Raw genomic sequence first — 19694 nt, forward strand, 5'->3', positions numbered from 1 at the left:
TGAAGTCGTTCAGTCATGTCTGACTCTTCACGACCCCATGGACTGCAGCCTACCAGGCTCCTCCGTCCATGGGATTCTCCAGGCAAGAGTACTGGAGTGGGGTGCCATTGCCTTCTCCAGTAATACGTGCTACAGATGTTTAAAAGTAGCATGGCCACTCCCTCAGATACCAGATCTCTCAAAATCATAAATACTAAGATTGTACCAGAAGAAAGTTAGGAAATTTTTATGTATAATCTATGAGTGAAGACGACCTAAGTTCTGACACAAAACCCAGACCCTTTAAAAATAAAATATTAATAAATACAACCTCATAAAAATAAAAACAATGTATACATGATCAGACATCATAAAGTCAAAAGAGAATGCAGCTGGTGGGAAATTACAATATAAATTCCAAAGAACTAATTTTCTTGATATAGAGTTCCTTCAAATCAATAAGAAGACAAACATAATGGAAAAATGGGTGTTCACTGAAAAGGAAATAAAACACTATTTGACCACTGTATTACTGAAAATTTCAACATTTAAATAAGTCTACTTTTAGGAAAGGATAATGAACCATCATGCACCTATCACCCTGATTCAACAATTATCATTTAACACTAATCTTGTTTTAGCTATCACTACACTCACCCTCAACCCAGATTATTTTGAAGAAATATATCCAGATATAACACAAATATCATAACAAAAAAGTTACACAAATAGGAAGTTTAAATCACTCAAATTTTCTCTAAAAATTACAAATCGAAACCACCTTGAAAATACGATCTTTCACCGATCAGACTAACAGAGATAAAAATGTTTATAGTACAATCTGTTTACTAGGGAATACAGAGAGTACTATAGGACCTCTCACACATTACTGATGACCTGAAAACTTGGTATTATCTCCAAGAAAAGTACACTTGGCAATAATGATCAAAATCTAATCAACCATAAAGCAAACTCTCATCAGCCAGCAAAAAAATCTGAAAATGGCACATCAAGAATTGGATGCTCTCCTTCTCACATCTTATATGTCAATGTCAAAGTAACTGCCCAACTAGAATAACTAGTAGTAAGTAGAAGTAGGTGTTATCAAATGAGTGGAGACAGCATAAAAAAGTAAAAGCTGCCTTACTTATTTCAAACATTCATACCATACACCCTGATGCCCACCTACCCAGAACAGATTGCATCCCCATGGCTATATGTTCTCAGGGCACATCTGTTCTTCCTCCATGGCACTTAAACACAATTTGTAATAATCCAGTTATCTAAGGATTCTCTGATTAATGCCCTTATTCCCCTTTAGACTTTTAAACTCCATAAGGATGGAGATCATTCATATTTGTTTGGTTATTTTAGGACAGTTCCTGGTCCATGACAGATATTCAATATAAGTAGAATTCATTCTTTCATTCAAAAAATATTTACTATGGGTCTGGTGGACACTGTGCCTACATTCTAGAGATATGGTGCTGAACAAGGCTCTTGAAGCTTCCATTCCAGGAATAGTCAGGAAAATCACACATGCACACACACATCACAGAAAGCAACTTAATGAACATGATCCAGTTGGTCTGCAAACAGGTACTGTATTTTTCCACACTAATACCTCCAATCAGAATTCCCATTTGTAATGATTTCTTTCTTTTTTAATATTTGTTTTTATTTACTTATTTGGCTGTGCTAGGTCTTAGCTGTGGCATGTGGGATCTAGTTCCTGGCCAGGGATCGAACCCAGGCCTCCTGCTTCGGGACCACAGAGTCTTAGCCACTGTACCCCCACGGAGGTACTGTAATGCTTTATTTTGATTTAAATAACCTGTGTAACACTGTAAATTAATTCTTAAATAATGAATTTATTTTTCACATTAACTTAACAGCTGCAAAATTGGGGGAGGGGGGCCCATAACCTCACTATCCAAACACAACTATTTTTAGCATTAAAGCATATTTCTCTCCTATTTTTCCATGAATCTTTCCTCAATACCACGGTGAGCACAGAATATGCAATGTTCTCTTTTTATATCAGACGCTTAATCTTCCCTCATTCATAATAGAGATGAAGGTACAGAGCAGAATGATCTTCCAAAAGGGGAAAAGGTCTCCCTGGCAGTCATGGCATCCACCTGCCAGACCAGCAGTTTTACCAAGGTGGAATGATCCTTCAGCACCTCCCCATTCTGCTTTCATTTTTAAATAGGATCATTTTCAAATGAGTCGAATGGTTGTTTCACACAGGCCAATCCTTCTCTTTTCCCAGTTCTTCTCTCTTCCATATTCTTGACAAGCTACAACAGCTGTGAGAAGATTCTGTTTCTTCCCTGTATTCCTCATGCTTTCCTTGCTGTTGTTTAGTTGCTAAGTCGTGTCCAAGTCTTTGTGACCCCATAGACTGTAGCCCACCAGGCTCCTCTGTCCATGAGATTTCCCAGGCAAGAATACTGGAGTGGGCTGTCATTACCTTCTCCAGGGGACCTTTCTGACCCAGGGATAAAACCTGTGTCTCCTGCATTAGTAGGCAGGTTCTCTACCACTGCACCACCAGGGACTTATGTGCTAAATAATAAAGAACTGCCTCCAGCTTTTCTGAGACAAAAATTATAGGAAATGTTCATGAGCTAGATTTTGGAAAAGAACCAATAACTAGACTAGGCAGTGGGACTTGAAGAAATTGATTCTGAGCTGCACAGGGTGCAGGCCACACCAACCATCTGAAACTGAAGACACCACCTGGCTTTCTGAGGAAATTATGGGTAGTAGGAAGTTCTGGGAGCTCTTAAAGCACATGTTCTCCTAATGTCTATCAAGTTGGTGACAACAGTAGTTGAATATCTTCCTTTCATAGTAAACTGAGGTTTTAAGACACTAGAAAATGGATGGAAGGACAAAATATTTCTCCTATAAATAGACAATAGATTGGGGGTCAAGAATAAAATAAAATAAAAAGTGAGGGACCTGGTGATTTTTGAAAATTGGCTGTGAAAGGACTCTGGCTCTGCAGGAAGTGAAAGCAAAAGAGTATTCACTAGTCTGGTTCCCACTCCTTTTCTAGAGAAATAGCACACAACATTAATTCGCTTTCCATAAAGACAAATGAAAACAGGCCTGCAATGCATCACAACCAGAATATATTCAAGATGATGATGCTGAACAATGAAACTTCTAGGAAAAGTTATAGTCTGGTACCTAGCCTCAGAGTAGCATTTACATGCTAATGACTGGAACAAGTTATCTCATCGGGAGTGGGGACTAATGGAGAGAATTTTGCTGAAGAAGGATTCATGGTTCTTTTGTCTCTGCTCCATCTTCCTTTACGGAAAACAGACTCTTGCCCCTTGAGCATGAGATTCCTTGAAGGGTAAAAGAGAACAGTAATAATGCAAACCACTGAGACTTTGCTTCTCTCTAAAATAGTATCACTGACACCTCCCAGTACAGTTTAACACAGAGTACCATGCAAGCTTCAAGAATCATCTGCCAACATCCTTTCTAAAATTCTAGACCTCTAGAAGCAACAGTGCCATCACTCTGGAATGAAGTTTCCCAGGTAATTAATTCTTGGAGTTTTATAGCATTTGTTGATACATAGCCACTACAGACTTGCTCTAAATTATCAGTTATTTGGAACACCAACCCAAGAATTTAGTCTTTGACTTTCAAAAAGAATGGTTGAATCACAATATTTGCTTTCTCTGTGTTATTGTATAATAAAGAGTTTTGGCCCCAAATTTCTGGTTCGTAGATTTTGTAAAATGGAAATCATGTTATAGGCATGAAACCAAGACAAACAGCTTGTTCACGAGCCAGTGTCCAATATATCCTGCCTATAAAAGCCTTTAAAATACTGACAAAACATGAAACTTGAAGGGAAAAAACCCTCCTGCTGACTCATTCTTCACAGAGAAACATTTATTATTTCCTGGGGCAGTATGCTGAATTTCCACTTCTATTGCTATAATTTCCACTTCTGAATTTTGGAAGGGGTTGAGGGAAGGGAAGCAGAAGAGATCAAAATCCCAGGAAAGATGCATTGCTTTTAAGGGGACTGTAATGAGAACTGTAGAAAAGTTACTGATCCATAGCCTTTTCCTTTTATTTCCAGTATATATTATAGTTGTGCTGTTTCCCCATGAAAGTTCAGTGTTTTCATCCAAGGACTTGCAGCAACAGGGCAAATAGCAACTCAGAATTCTGGAGTGTTCATTAGTCAGGAGGCAAAAGGCCTTCAGGAAAATCCAGGCTCCAGGCAAAGAAAAAAGACAAGCACAGTTCAGTCTGGAACCATTCCCAGCTTCTCTGGACCACAGTGTGAGAGATCAATGAACATGAAAGTTGAGAAAGGAATCAAGAATAAATAAACTTATGTATTCACACACAACGTATGCAGGAATGGTACTGACTGGCGCTATCCTAACAAACTCTAACCATATAACCTCATCTAACAAGAGCTAGCCTGTAAGACAGGTATTACTGGATTGGCCAAAAAGCTCATTTGAATTTTCCCATAACATCTTATGAAAAAACGAAAGAACTTTTTGGCTGACCCAGCAGTTTTCTCAGTCACAGAACCGAAATTCAAAATCAAGTTTGCTCAACTCCAAAATCCATGCTTTTCCAAACATGTGCTTTGACATACTCCATGGCAGAAGAGGGGTAGAAAATGCTTTCTTTACCAATCGTACTGCAGAATGAAGCTTACGAGAGAATTAATTTTTGAAGTTCCAAATAGGGAAAGGAGTATGTCAAGGCTGTATATTGTCACCCTGCTTATTTAACTTATACGCAGAGTAACTCATGAGAAATGCTAGGCTGGATGAAGCACAAGCTGGAATCAAGATTGCTGGAAGAAATATCTATAACCTCAGATATGCAGATGACACCACACTTTTCACAGAAAGCGAAGAGTAGTCATGTATGGATGTGAGAGTTGGACTGTGAAGAAGGCTGAGCACCGAAGAATTGATGCTTTTGAACTGTGGTGTTGGAGAAGACTCTTGAGAGTCCCTTGGACTGCAAGGAGATCCAACCAGTCCATTCTGAAGGAGATCAGCCCTGGGATTTCTTTGGAAGGAATGATGCTAAAGCTGAAACTCCAGTACTTTGGCCATGTCATGTGAAGAGTTGACTCATTGGAAAAGAGTTTGATGCTGGGAGGGATTGGGGGCAGGAGAAGAAGGGGACAACCGAGGATGAGATGGCTGGATGGCATCACTGACTCAATGAACGTGAGTCTGAGTGAACTCCGGGAGATGGTGATGGACAGGGAGGCCTGGCGTGCTGCAATTCATGGGGTCGCAAAGAGTCAGACACGACTGAGCGACTGAACTGAACTGAAAGAGCCTCTTGATGAAAAGTGAAAGAGCAGAATGAAGAAGTTAGCTTAAAACTCAACATTCATCAAACTAAGATCATGGCATCTGGTCCCACCACTTCATGGCAAATAGTTGGGGAAACAATGGATATGGTGACAGACTTTTATTTTCTTGGGCTCCAAAATCACTGCAGATGGTGACTACAGCCATGAAGACTCTTGCTCCTTGAAAGAAAAGTTATGACCAAGACAGCACATTAAAAAGTAGAGATGTTACTTTGCCAACAAAGATACATCTCGTCAAAGCTATGGTTTTTCCAATAGTTACGTATGGATGTGAGAGTTGGACCATAAAGAAAGCTGAGAACTGAATTGATGCTTTTGAACCATGGTGTTGGAGAAGATTCTCAAGAGTCCCCTGGACTGCAAGGAGATCCAACCAGTCCATCCTAAAGGAAATCAGTCCTGAATATTTATTGAAAGGACTGATGCTGAAGCTGAAACTCCAATACTATGGGCACCTGATGCGAAGAACTGACACATCTGAAAAGACCCTGATGCTGGTAAAGACTGAGGGCAGGAGGAGAAGGGGACAACAGAGGATGACATGGCTGGATGGCATCACTGACTCAATGGACGTGAGTTTGAGCAAGCTCTGGGTGTTGATGGACAGGAAAGCATGGCGTGCTGCAGTCCACGGGGTCACAAAGAATCGGACACGACTGAGCAACTGAACTGAAATGAATGTGTAATTAAAATCAGTGTTATTTAGAAAATCCAAAGAATATAAAAAACGTAAGTAGAATACATCAATTTCTTCAAAAATTCAAAGTACACCTAGGGACTCCACATTAAGTAAGCTACTATTTCTCTTTAAATTCGCTTATCTTCTTTCTAAAAAAGTTTTTAAAGTCCTAAGTACAAAGAGTAGAACTGCCTTCACAACAAGCTAGTCTGATTATGATACTGCCTAGAACACACTGTCCAGCACCTCCCAGGAACTCATATTATTTGAGCAACTCAGAAGAAATGTTCTCCTTTGTCCTCTGTTCTCAGATAAAATCGTGGTTTCCATTGGCCTTTCCCCCTCTGACAGCAAATTCTTGCCTTGCCCATATCTGGTGCCCATGGAAGGCTGAGGAATAGAATAGAGAAGCAGGAAGAAAGGACAGAGACCCATGTAGAGTGAATCTTGGATTTTCTAGGAAAGCCTCAATTTGAAATATCTTCTCCCATCATCAGATGACATCAGAGTATTAAGCTTTAAGCCCAGTGAATGACAGTCAAGAGAGTCAGAATCAGAGGATGATTTGGTTTCCCCCCATGAAAGGAGAATTATGAAATGTTAGTTGTTTTAAGTACATAAAGGAATTCCTTAGACTGATGCATATTGGCAAATATAATATCACCACTCATTGAAGGAGAAAGCATGGGACAGAACAAAGACCAAGGACTTGCACTCAACTCCAAGACTAGCCACTTGTTCTGTGACCTTGAGCTAATCACTTTTTATCTCTGAACCCGTTTCCTTAACTGTAAAATCTGGATACTAAGTAAGTAGCTCAAAAAGTTGTAATGAGAATTAAATAAGGCAATATACATAAATTGCCTTGAATACAGATTAGTGCTTAAGAAATATTCAATAACTGCTACTTTCTTACCTTTGAGTATGGATAACTTCTCAACTACATCTAAAACCAGCTGAGCTACACTCATCCAAGCTGTTTTCACCAATCTGAGTTTGTATGGTCCACAGCATCCAAAGTTCAAGAAATAACATCAACTTGGTGTATATATATACAGTGGAGTATTACTCATCCTTAAGAATGAAATAATGCTATTTGCAGCAACATGGACAGACCTAGAGAGTGTCATATTGAGTGAAGTAAGTCAGATGGGGAAATATCTTTTGACATCCCTTATATGTGGAATCTAAAAAGAAATGATACAAATGAGTTTACTTATAAAACAGAAACAGACTCACAGACTTTGAGAACAAGCGTATGGTTGCCCGAGGGGGAAAGGATGGGGGAAGGGATAGTTAGGGTATGTGGGATGGAGATGTGTACACACTGCTATATTTAAAATGGATAACCAACAAGGACCTACTGTATCACACAGGGAACTCGGCTCAGTGTTATGTGGCAGCCTAGATGGAAGGGGACCTTGGGGGAGAGTGGACACATGTATTAATATAAGTACGGCTGAGTCCCTTTGTTGTTCACCTGAAATGGTCACAATATTATTTGTTAATTAGGTATACTCCTCAATACAAAATAAAGTTTTTTAAAAGAAAGAAATAACATCAACAAAGACTAGAACATGACTTAGTGACTAAACAACAACAAAGATATATATAATACTTACCACTGCCTACCCTTCAAAAGGTACAGTAAATACAGTTAGCAAAAACCTACCTTGGCTGGTTCTCAGCCGTAAGGTTCTCTCCCCTCTGATAGTCACTGTCGGCCACCTGGGTTGTAGACCTCTTCACGATTTGCTTAAGTTCCTGCTCCAAGCGTTCTGTGATTGCCTTCACTGTCTCTGGGATCTTCTTCAGTTTGGCCAGCCCCTTGATGAGGATGCCCATAAAAAGGGTGCTGTTCTCCTCTGGATCCAACTCCAAATCCTCCTTGATGTCCTGGAGGCTCATTTCCTTCACTGTTTAAAAAAAAAAAAAAGAAGAAGAAAGAAAGAAAATAAAAATCAATCAGTAGCCACAGACTGCATAACCACATCCAAAACCAGTATGGGTCTGAATAGATACACGTATACGTAGGGTTGAGTCCCTTTGCTGTTCACCTGAAACTACCAAACATTGTTAACTGACTCTACCCCGATACAAAATAAAAAGTTAAAAAAAAAAAAGATATGGAAATACAAAAAAAAAAAAAAAAAACCCAGTATGGATCTAAAAAAGGGGACCACTCCCTTAAAAGGAACCACAGATGTTTTTCAATTAAATCTAATTAAATTATACTAACACAGTAACTCTCTAAGAATCACACAAAAAAATTATGTTCCTCAAATTATATCCAACCCATCAGTTAATAAGGGGTGGAAACATTAAAAGTAAGCAAATCTCCACAGAAAATTTTCTACACTTCTGCAGTGAGTCAGTTGGTTCGTGACATTTATCAACATTCACTGTTTATAAAATGCCATACTTGATGCTGCAGAATTCCAAAGAGCCACACCGTAGTCTTAAATTCATATTGGTTAATTATGAGCGATAGGTAGCTTGATAAAAAGACATAAATACACGTGGAAAAGAGAAGACATATAAGTTAAAAGTATAACAAACTGTAAGAGATGAAGAAAAAGAAAGGAAAAACAGTATGTACAAGTGAAACAACTTGAAGAACAGAAGAATATTCCCTAAATACAAAAGAAAAAAAAAACTTTCTATTTTTCTTTAAATACACGTCTAACATAATATCATTATCTACTAAAGATAGGTCTTGCTAATCCACGTAAGTTTTCTGAGTAGTAGATCTTTAGACGACAGCTTTCATCTAAACCATAAGGTTTGGGAATGAAAGAAATAGCTTTTAACACTGGCTTTTAACCCCGGTAGGAGTGGAAAGAGGGCAGGGCTGGGCTCTGAGACGTCTGTCAGCTACTGAAAACCACAGGCCTTTCCCTTAAACTAACACACATACAACTAACACTTCTCATATAATTTCAGGGGTTTCCACAACAACCAGAAGAACTACAGGTTAAAAACCTCTGGCCTAAAAATAATTTTCTTACTTTACAAATGGTGGACTACAATAGACAAAAGCAAAAGTGAGTAAAGGCCTAAGGATGGACCCTAATCAAGTTGTTCCCACCCTCCCCTCTCTCCTTCACTCTTCTAAACACCTGAAAGGCTTTTAAAATGTGATCCCTCCAAGACTTCCCTGGTGGTCCACTAGTTGAGAACCCACCTGCCAATGCAGGGACCACCAGTTCGATCCCTGGTCCAGGAAGCTCCCATGCGCCACAGGGAACTAAGCAGGAGTGCCACAACTGCTGAAACCCACGCTTCAAAGCCTTTAAAGAGACTTTTGAATTTTTTAAAAATGTGGCTCCTGAAAGAGTGTATACATTCTTCTTTAGTAGATTCAAGCTCATCTATACAACAGACCCAATCAAAGTTCTTCAGCACCACTGGAGTATTTTGAAATTTATTTAGGAAAGAATGAAAATATCCCAGTATATGGAATAAGTCCTTTTAACAACTGGATAAAGTCTCTGAAACCTCTACTTCAGACAACATGTGCGCTATTCCCCTCAATTTGTTTTTTTGCTCCCAACTCATAAAATGCATGTATAAACTTAATGACTTCACTTCACTTAATGACATCCATGATATAATTACTTACACAAATTTGTTCCTAAGTGAATAAACCCTCTACAGATTATCCATAATGCTGTTGCCTTAACTTCAACTCACTAGACCAACCCACAACAAGAGAGAAGGAGACAGAATGATCAAATCCATATGGTTTCCTTCACAGCATAGAGGGCATCTGATGATACGGTAATTAATTTTAAATATTTTAATACTAGCAAACTGGGAGTAGAACCAAGAAGCTTTCAGCCTCTAAACTGACATGACAGTTCTGAAGCCAAGTGAAAAAAGAGTCATCAATATTTTCAGTCATGACATTCCAAGAACAGGCAGTTTAGTTACTGGCTTTGTTTTACACATAAAGAACTGGACCCCTCAGGCCGCAGAAGTACTCCATCCTGCAAAACCAGCTTCAACAGTAGAAAAGGACTTAGCGGCCAGGGAGCCATCTAAATGCAGCTGGGCAGAGAGGGAAAATGAAGCAAAAGCTCCAAGTAGAGCTTTGGGCAGGAAAAAAGTAACAGAAATTCAGCTGGGACAGAATGATCTTCACGAACGAGCACATCAGCCACAGACAGGACACATGAGGGCCACCTAAACGTCGCACCTTACACACGAGCTGGGTGATGATGCGTGCTGGGTATGAGGTACACACAGTTGAAATCAACACGCCCCTAGACTACATGGCATACAGATACTTATATGCACACTAATATGACAGATAGCCTATTACAAAGAACAAATAAGCAAGGTATGAATAATAAAATGCCACAGCCCCAAATGGCACATTTGCTTACAAACTTATCTTTTCTGTTTGTCTCCCAAAATCTCCTAGAGCATAAACACTGAACAGAGCCAATATTAATTAATTTATATTATCTATTTCACTTGCATCAGCTGAAAATTAAAAGGCAATTCTAAAGAATAATATAATCAGCCATGAAGACTCATCTAATAATCACAAAAACCCGGTGAGGTCAGATAGAATTATTGGTGCTTTAAGGAAAAAAGCCTTGTACAGAAATAATTTAGCTGAAACTCAGCAAGTCTTCACACCATCATTAGAACAAAATATCATGTTTCAACACTGATAAACCCTAAATCACCCTCTTGTATATACCTCTACCTGTTATGTATTCAATGTTTTAAAACACTTTAAAATTAGAAATACTTTATGCCTTTCCCAATTCTCTTATCTTTGATTTTTTTTATATCTACCTTTTTTTTTCTTTTTTCTTTTTGCTGAGGACCTTATCAAGTCAGAATTTCTTGAACTTGGTTTAGAAGACTTTAACCTATAGGACTGTGTTAAATGTTAAAAGACTTTGATGTTCTTTAACCAATTATTTCTACCAAAATGTTACTGGTCCCAGTTGTTTCTTTTAGACACACACATATTACTAAACAGGTAAACACACAAGACAGGGCAGACAGATAAGCATATATATCTACACCTCAGTGGACATGTGGGATCGTGGAAGGTGGGTTTAACTAGGACACTAAGGTAGTCATGAAAGAATTAACTAGACGCTATCTAAGGTCTTTTCAAGCTCTATAATTCCCTGATTCCATTAAACCATAGTTAACTTTAGGTATCTCTGCTTCCAAGGCCTACAGCTAATTATAAGAGCCTATTTAGTAACAGACAAGCAAGGTGAATAGTCCATTTATGCAGCTAAATATCTCATAAGAGAAAACTACTTTTCTGTTCATCAGTAAATACAGAAAGCAACCTAGACCAGCCCCTGTGCTTTATTTTTCTCAGTATGTTTGGTAAGAAGATAGGTAACACAGGCCAGGCCTATGCACACGTCATTAAACTGCAGAAGGTAAGGGCCCTGGTAATACACATTAACCTTTTATTGAATATGCCATTTTATTTATCGTTTATAGTTATACCTGTCAGTTAAGGCATAAGAGTTAATGGCAGTGTTTCCTATAGAAATTCCTACAGATGTCACTCCTTACACTATGCAGGGTCCATAAATTATGTAAAGTTCATATATATGATTTCAACCTATATAATTTACATGTTGTATTCAAGAACCTTATCCCTGTTTAAGAGAACTGTTACTATGAATCAGAATTCAGCATTTAAAAAAAAAAAAACTTCAAAAAAATTACCAAGCCAAATTAGACCACAAAGTATCAACAGAACTGTACATTGTCACCCTGCCCTCACTGTTCTGAGCCTGGCCTCAAAACATTGACAATATTCTTAAGGGGAAAATAAGAAAGTTGCTGCTTAAAAATAATTCTTATGCTTCTGATCAACCTGGCACTGTAAACTCACACCTAAGATATACAATCTGCTCAAAACTCAATTATACATAAAATATAAGCTAAGAAATAAGAAAAAAAAAAAAAAGCTCAAAATTGACAACAACATCTCTGTGGACAAGAAATGCAAACAAGTCGAGCCAGAGTGTGTGTCCAATGAGCTCTGGGTGGAGAAGCAGGCAAAAGCAGGCAGGATTTGGCCCACGTGGAGCTAGAGACTTAGCACGCTCCAGTGGACAGGTGAGATAACAAAAGTCCTTTGAAGGCTGCGAGCACAAGACCAAACCAAGCTCCAGACCCACACTGGTAGGCTACTGGCCTCATCAAATCCTTATCCTCCACTGATGCCCCAGTGGAGCAACTTGGTCAACTGCTTATCTTAAATACCATTGGGTTCACCAATGAAAAATTACCTCTAACATCTTTTATTCTAATTAATGTACCCACCGCTGCATATTGAGAGAGCAGTATCTGATGCACTGGTTGCCTCTGGAGTATAGAATCTTGATTAGGGTCTTTCAAATGTTAACTAACTACCCCCAGAGTGTGCATTCCTGATTAAGGTACTTCAAAACTGTTAACTAAGCACCCCTAAGGTGCAGATTAAATTACTTTAAAGAAAACTACAGACAATATAACACCCCACTCCTGAAAGGAGGCTGCCAAAAGCTGTTGACAGCTGCTGCTACTGGGGGCAATCATTTCCAAGGAGCTAGGAGATTTTACAGCCTCAGCATATGGATAGTTTCAATTCAGAGGTGAAAACGGAACCCCACATTGCATTGAGTTTCAGAAACACAATGAATATACATTGATCCTTCCATAGTGAAAGTGGGCTGAGGGGAAAATGATGGTATGTTTGGAGAGAGCGTAGAGTGGAGTACTCTATTAGGATAAAAAACAAAACTAACATCTGTTGAATCAATTTCGTAGATGATATAATGCACTCAGTTCAGTTCAGTCGCTCCGTCGTGGCCAACTCTTTGCAACACCATGGACTGCAGCATGCCAGGCCTCCCTGTCCATCACCAACCGCTGGAGTTTATTCAAACTCATCTCCATCGAGTCGGTGATGCCATCCAACCATCTCAACCTCTGTCATCCCCTTCTCCCCCCACCTTGAATCTTTCCCAGCATCAGGGTCATTTCAAATGAGCCAGTTCTTCACATCAGGTGGCCAAAGTATTGGAGTTTCAGCTTCAGCATCAGTCCTTCCAATGAATATTCAGGACTGATTTCCTTTAGGATGGACTGGTTGGATCTCCTTGCAGTCCAAGGGACTCTCAAGAGTCTTCTCCGCCACCACAGTTCAAAAGTATCAATTTTTCAGTGCTCAGCTTTCTTTATAGTCCAACTCTCACATCCATACATAACTACCTAAAAAACCATAGCTTTGACTAGATGGATCTTTGGTGGCAAAGTAATGTCTCTGATTTTTAATATGCTGTCTAGGTTGGTAATAACTTTCCTTGCAAGGAGCAAGTATCTTTTAATTTCATGGCTGCAGTCACATCTGCAGTAATTTTGGAGCCCCAGAAAAATAAAGTCTCTCACTGTTTCCCCATCAATTTGCCGTGAAGTGATGGGACCAGATGCCATGATCTTCGTTTTCTGAATGTTGAGCTTTAAGCCAACTTTTTCGCTCTCCTCTTTCATTTTCATCAAGAGGTTTTTTAGTTCCTCTTCACTTTCTGCCATAAGGGTGGTGTCATGTGCATATCTGAGGTTATTGATATTTCTCCCAGCAATCTTGATTCCAGCTTGTGCTTCTTCCAGTCCAGCATTTCTCAGGATGTACTCTGCATAGAAGTTAAATAAGCAGGGTGACAATATACAGCCTTGACGTCCTCCTTCCCCTATTTGGAACCAGTCTATTGTTCCATGTCCAGTTCTAACTGTTGCTTCCTGACCTCCATACAGATTTCTCAAGAGACAGGTCAGGTGGTCTGGTATTCCCATCTCTTTAAGAATTTTCCAGTTTGTTGATCCACACAGTCAAAGGCTTTGGCACAGTAAATAAAGCAGAAGTAAATGGACATTATATTGCCTAGAGCAAAAAGGATGCCCCTTTGCAGGGCAAACAGTAGCAATCAATGGAGAAGAGGCTACTAGAAATGTAACAGGGATCCAGGATAAGAGACTAGGAACAGGTGAATAAATTGATTGTTTATATTAATACTCACTAAACTTTATTAGGCTACAGTCGGTTGTTAATGTATGATTTTGTAAGTTCAATTGCCATAGAGGTAGAATGATATAGTAGAAAGAACACAAAGCTTGGCATCACTTTAGATCAAATTATCATGTCTAGTTGCGTGTTCTCTCAATTTCTTCAAATGTGAAGAGGAGACAACATTATCAAGAGAATTGTGCCAATTAAATGAGATAATATGAACACCAAGGTAAACACCAAACTTTTTTTTTTTAATGCATTTTTTAAACCTCTAGCTTTACTAACACTTCAGGGTTCCTGAAGACAGGATGGTGGTTTAGATCCCCATTTCTCAACATTTCCTCCGGAAGCAAAACAGAACAATAAAAATAAACAAAATTCATAAAAACCATGCTTTCGGGATAATCTGAAAGACAGAAATTGCCCCAAATTCAAAATAACTAAAAATAAAAATAAGAACAAAAAAAATCACCTAATGCCAGGAAGTGTTATATCATGCTCCTCTCACACCACTTCTTTGCCACAAGGCTTTGTTACAAGCAAACGTATACTGTGAAAAACTATAATAAAGAAATTTAAAGAGAGATCATGATGACCCTAAAGATGGATTTAGAATCAAAGTTTTAGAAAGACAAAGTTAACCCTAAGTTTCAATACTAACAAGATATACAAGCAGATCACAGCTTGAACTATACGGACTTAAAAGCAGACATAATTTGAAAGAGCAGTGTTTGAAACACACAGCCTCTGAGAGAGAAATGAGACAAAAAGAAATAAAAGCCCTTTGGCTATGGGATGATGAAGGGAGAAAAAAGCCAAAAGGTAAAGAGGAGAGTCACAATTCAAAGAGCAAACAAGCTTACCCCACCACCAAAATAAAAAATCCACTAAAGATGACAGTGAAAAGTTGGCTTAAAACTCAACATTCAGAAAACTAAGATCATGGCATCTGGTCCCATCACCTCATGGCAAATACACAGGGAAACAATCAAAACACTGAGAGACTTTATGTTTGGGGGGCTCCAAATCACTGCAGATTGTGACTGCAGATGGTGAAATTAAAAGACACTTACTCCTTGGAAGAAAAGCTATGACCAACCAGGACCGCATATTAAAAAGCAGAGACATTACTTTACCAACAAAGGTCTGTCTAGTCAAAGCTATGGTTTTTCCAGAAGTCACCCATGGATGTGAGAGTTGGACTATAAAGAAAGCTGAGCACCGAAGTATTGATGCTTTTGAACTGTGGTATTGGAGAAGACTCTTGAGAGTCCGTTGGACTGCAAGAAGATCCAACCAGTCAACCTTAAAGAAAATCAGTCCTGAATATTCACCAGAAGCACTGATGCTGAAGCTGAAACTCCATTACTTTGGCCACCTGATGCAAAAAACCGACTCACTGGAAAAGACCCTAACGCTGGGAAAGACTGAAGGCGGGAGGAGAAGGGGATGACAGAGGATGTGATGGTTGGATGGCATCACTGACACAATGGACAAGAATTGGTGATTGACAGGGAAGCCTGGCATGCTGCAGTCCACGGGGCTGCAAAGAGTTGGACACAACTGAGTGACTGAACTGAACTGTAATAAAAGTATCTGCAGTTTGCTGTAATGACAGAAGAGGGAGCCAATGAGCTAGGAATCCAACAAACACACCCCCAATATCATTTTAAAAAATGAATAGAAAAAAATAATGAACACATTGTTATGAGAGTATTACAAAAAAAAAAAAAATCCAGCACACTCGAGAAAATTCCATCCAATAAAACAGCGTGAAGCACGAGAAATCCGGGTGATAACAATCTAGGTGGAATTAATATACTCAAACAAGAATTCTGGGATATGAAAAGCCACTTTGAGTCCAAAATCGAATAATTATGACAGACACAGACCATCAAAAGCAAAGTGTGAAAGGAAAACTTACAAAACTCAGGAATGAGAGGGAAGAAAAAGACAATATTATCTCATACCTCAAGGATACAATACAAAATAAGCAAGACAGAATAGACTGAAAACATTTATTTGATAAAGGATATTGAGTAAATGCTGGGAACCAAATTGGAGGATAAAAAGAAGAATTTTTTAAAAAGTAGTAGAAATGAAAAAATGAAAGAGAGAGTAGTAGGAATGGAAAACAGGCAAAGAAAAATAGACTGATAAAGAGGAAAAGTAAACAGAATAGAACATTTAAAAATTGTAAACCAAGAAAACTTACAGAAAAAAAAAAACCTGAATGCACAAAATGAAACAACAGCCCATTGGGTATCTTGGAAAATTAATACCTAAAGAAATCAAGACTCCAAGGCACATCCTACTAAATCTTTTCAGTTCCTACGATTAAAAAGAAATCTGTAAGACCTAAGAATCAAGGAACTTTAACAAGGGGAAAAAAGACCTTAGGAATCAGAAATTTCAAAAAGCACTAAAAAGAAAAAAATGAAGCAGTATTTTGTAAAAATAATAATAACAATTTAAAGTGTAACCTAAGGAGGTTTTATCCCCAACTGGCCCTTTAAGTGTCAAGGCTTTAGGAAAAAGAAATTAAAAGTTTTCAAATAAAGAAACTCTGTATCCATGACTCAAGGAATTTTTTAGATAATAAACTTCATTCAACCAAGAAATGAGTAGGAAATTTGAACAAAATGTCTAATCCATGAACATTTAGAATATTTAAATGTAGATTTAATATAAAAACAAAACTACATGAAAGTTCAGTTCAGTTTAGCATACGATTGCCTGCCTTTTTTAAAATTAAAAAGAAATTTAATTGGAGGCTAATTTCTTTACAGTGTTGTATTGGTTTCTGCCGTACAATATGAATCAGCCATCAGTTCAGTCGCTCAGTCGTGTCCGACTCTTTGCGACCCCATGAATCACAGCACGCCAGGCCTCCCCGTCCATCACCATCTCCCAGAGTTCACTCAGACTCACATCCATTGAGTCAGTGATGCCATCCAGCCATCTCATCCTCTGTCGTCCCCTTCTCCTCCTGCCCTCAATCCCTCCCAGCATCAAAGTCTTTTCCAATGAGTCAACTCTTCTCACGAGGTGGCCAAAGTACTGGAGTTTCAGCTTTAGCATCATTCCTTCCAAAGAAATCCCAGGGTTGATCTCCTTCAGAATGGACTGGTTGGATCTCCTTGCAGTCCAAGGGACTCTCAAGAGCCTTCTCCAACACCACAGTTTAAAAGCATCAATTCTTCGGCGCTCAGCCTTCTTCACAGTCCAACTCTCACATCCATACATGACCACTGGAAAAACCATAGCCTTGACTAGACGGACCTTAGTCGGCAAAGTAATGTCTCTGCTTTTGAATATGCTATCTAGGTTGGTCATAACTTTTCTTCCAAGGAATAAGCGTCTTTTAATTTCATGGCTGCAGTCACCATCTGCAGCGATTCTGGAGCCTAAAAAAATAAAGTCTGACACTGTTTCCACTGTTTCCCCATCTATTTCCCATGAAGTGATGGGACTGGATGCCATGATCTTTGTTTTCTGGATGTTGAGCTTTAGGCCAACTTTTTCACTCTCCTCCTTCACTTTCATCAAGAGGCTTTTTAGGTCCTCTTCACTTTCTGCCATAAAAGTGGTGTCATCAGCATATCTGAGGTTATTGATATTTCTCCCAGCAATCTTGATTCCAGCTTGTGTTTCTTCTAGCCCAGCGTTTCTCATGATGTACTCTGCATAGAAGTTAAATAAGCAGGTGACAATATACAGCCTTGACGTACTCCGTTTCCTATTTGGAACCAGTCTGTTGTTCCATGTCCAGTTCTAACTGTTGCTTCCTGACCTGCATACAGATTTCTCAAGAGGCAGGTTAGGTGGTCTGGTATTCCCACCTCTTTCAGAATTTTCCACAGTTTATTGTGATCCACACAGTCAAAGGCTTTGGCATAGTCAATAAAGCAGAAATAGATGTTTTTTCTGGTACTCTCTTGCTTTTTCCATGATCCAGCGGATGTTGGCAATTTGATCTCTGGTTCCTCTGCCTTTTCTAAAACCAGCCCGGACATCAGGGAGTTCACGGTTCACGTATTGCTGAAGCCTGGCTTGCAGAATTTTGAGCATTACTTTACTAGCATGTGAAATGAGTGCAATTGTGCGGTAGTTTGAGCATTCCTTGGCATTGCCTTTCTTTGGAATTGGAATGAAAACTGACTTCCAGTCCTGTGGCCACTGCTGAGAAGTAAAAATATGGAACTAAAAAAACGGCAGAAGAAAAAGAGGAAAGTAGGGTAAGTTTATTGTTTATTATGGAGGCAAAGGATGGAAACTAAAGTATACCAATAAAAATGGAGAAATCCGAGAGTAAAGGTTGAACCAAACAAACAAACAAAAAAAGCAGCTAAAAGCATTTTCTTAAAAGTATACATTAAAAGACAATCACTGGTGGTGGCAGGGGATGGGGCAAGAGGGGGGGCGGTGGTACTTTCTAGACAAAAAATTTCTGTATAAGTAAAATAAAAGAACACATATCTTAGAAAGAAACATAGCACACATAATACACATATTTACAACACACTACGATACAATGGTGACTGAAGACATCAGTCATGTCAATATATATCAATGGATTCAACTTATCTATTAAAAAAAAGGTTTTAATTCAGCTTACAAAGCAACACCAAACTATATACGCTATACACATACTAAAGCTAATTTAGAAAGGCTAAAAGTATAGAATGAACAGTTCAGTTCAGTCGTTGTGTCTGACTCTTTACGACCCCATGGACCACAGTACACCAGGCCTCCCTGTCCATCACCAACTCCCGGAGTTTACTCAAACTCATGTCCATTGAGTCAGTGATGCCATCCAGCCATCTCATCCTCTGTTGCCCCCTTCTCCCCCAACCTTGAATCTTTCCCAGCATCAGGGTCATTTCAAATGAGCCAGTTCTTCACGTCAGGTAGCCAAAGTATTGGAGTTTCATTTCAGCATCAGTCCTTCCAATGAATATTCAGGACTGAATTCCTTTGGGGTGGACTGATTGGATCTCCTTGCAGTCCAAGGGACTCTCAAGAGTCTTCTCCAAAACCACAGTTCAAAAGCATCAATTCTTCGGTGCTCAGCTTTCTTGATAGTCCAACTCTCACATCCATACATGACTACTGGAAAAACCATAGCCTTGACTAGATGGACCTTTGTTAGCAAAGTAATGTCTCTGCTTTTAATATGCTGTCTAGGTTGGTCATAATTTTTTTGCAAGGAGCAAGTGTCTTAATTTCATGTCTGCAGTCACCATCTGCAGCGATTTGGGAGCCCAGAAAAATGAAGTCTGTCACTATTTCCACTGTCTCCCATCTATTTGCCATGTAGCCATGGAACCAGATGCCATGATCTCAGTTTTCTGAATGTTGAGCTTTAAGCCAACTTTATCACACTGCTCTTTCACTTTTATCAAGAGGCTCTTTAGTAGTTCTTCACTTTCTGCCATAAGGGTGGTGTCATCTGCATATCTGAGGTTATTGATATTTCTCCCAGCAATCTTGATTCCAGCTTGTGCTTCTTCCAGCCCATGATGTACTCTGCATATAAGTTAAATAAGCAGGGTGACAATATACAGCCTTGACGTACTCCTTCCCCTATTTGGAACCAG

At 39.0% G+C, this 19694-nt stretch overlaps 1 protein-coding gene across 1 annotated transcript in view; it reads right to left on the reverse strand.

The window, feature by feature from the left end:
* EXOC4 (exocyst complex component 4) overlaps window positions 1-19694 on the reverse strand; it is an 816876-nt gene that overhangs the window by 723911 nt on the left and 73271 nt on the right. The window contains exon 6 of the mRNA XM_018046915.1: window positions 7723-7966. Coding sequence (XP_017902404.1) covers window positions 7723-7966 — 244 coding nt within the window. The remainder of the gene's footprint in view (window positions 1-7722; window positions 7967-19694) is intronic.

Source organism: Capra hircus, chromosome 4 (genome assembly GCF_001704415.2).
Source record: "Capra hircus breed San Clemente chromosome 4, ASM170441v1, whole genome shotgun sequence".
Taxonomy (NCBI): domain Eukaryota; kingdom Metazoa; phylum Chordata; class Mammalia; order Artiodactyla; family Bovidae; genus Capra; species Capra hircus.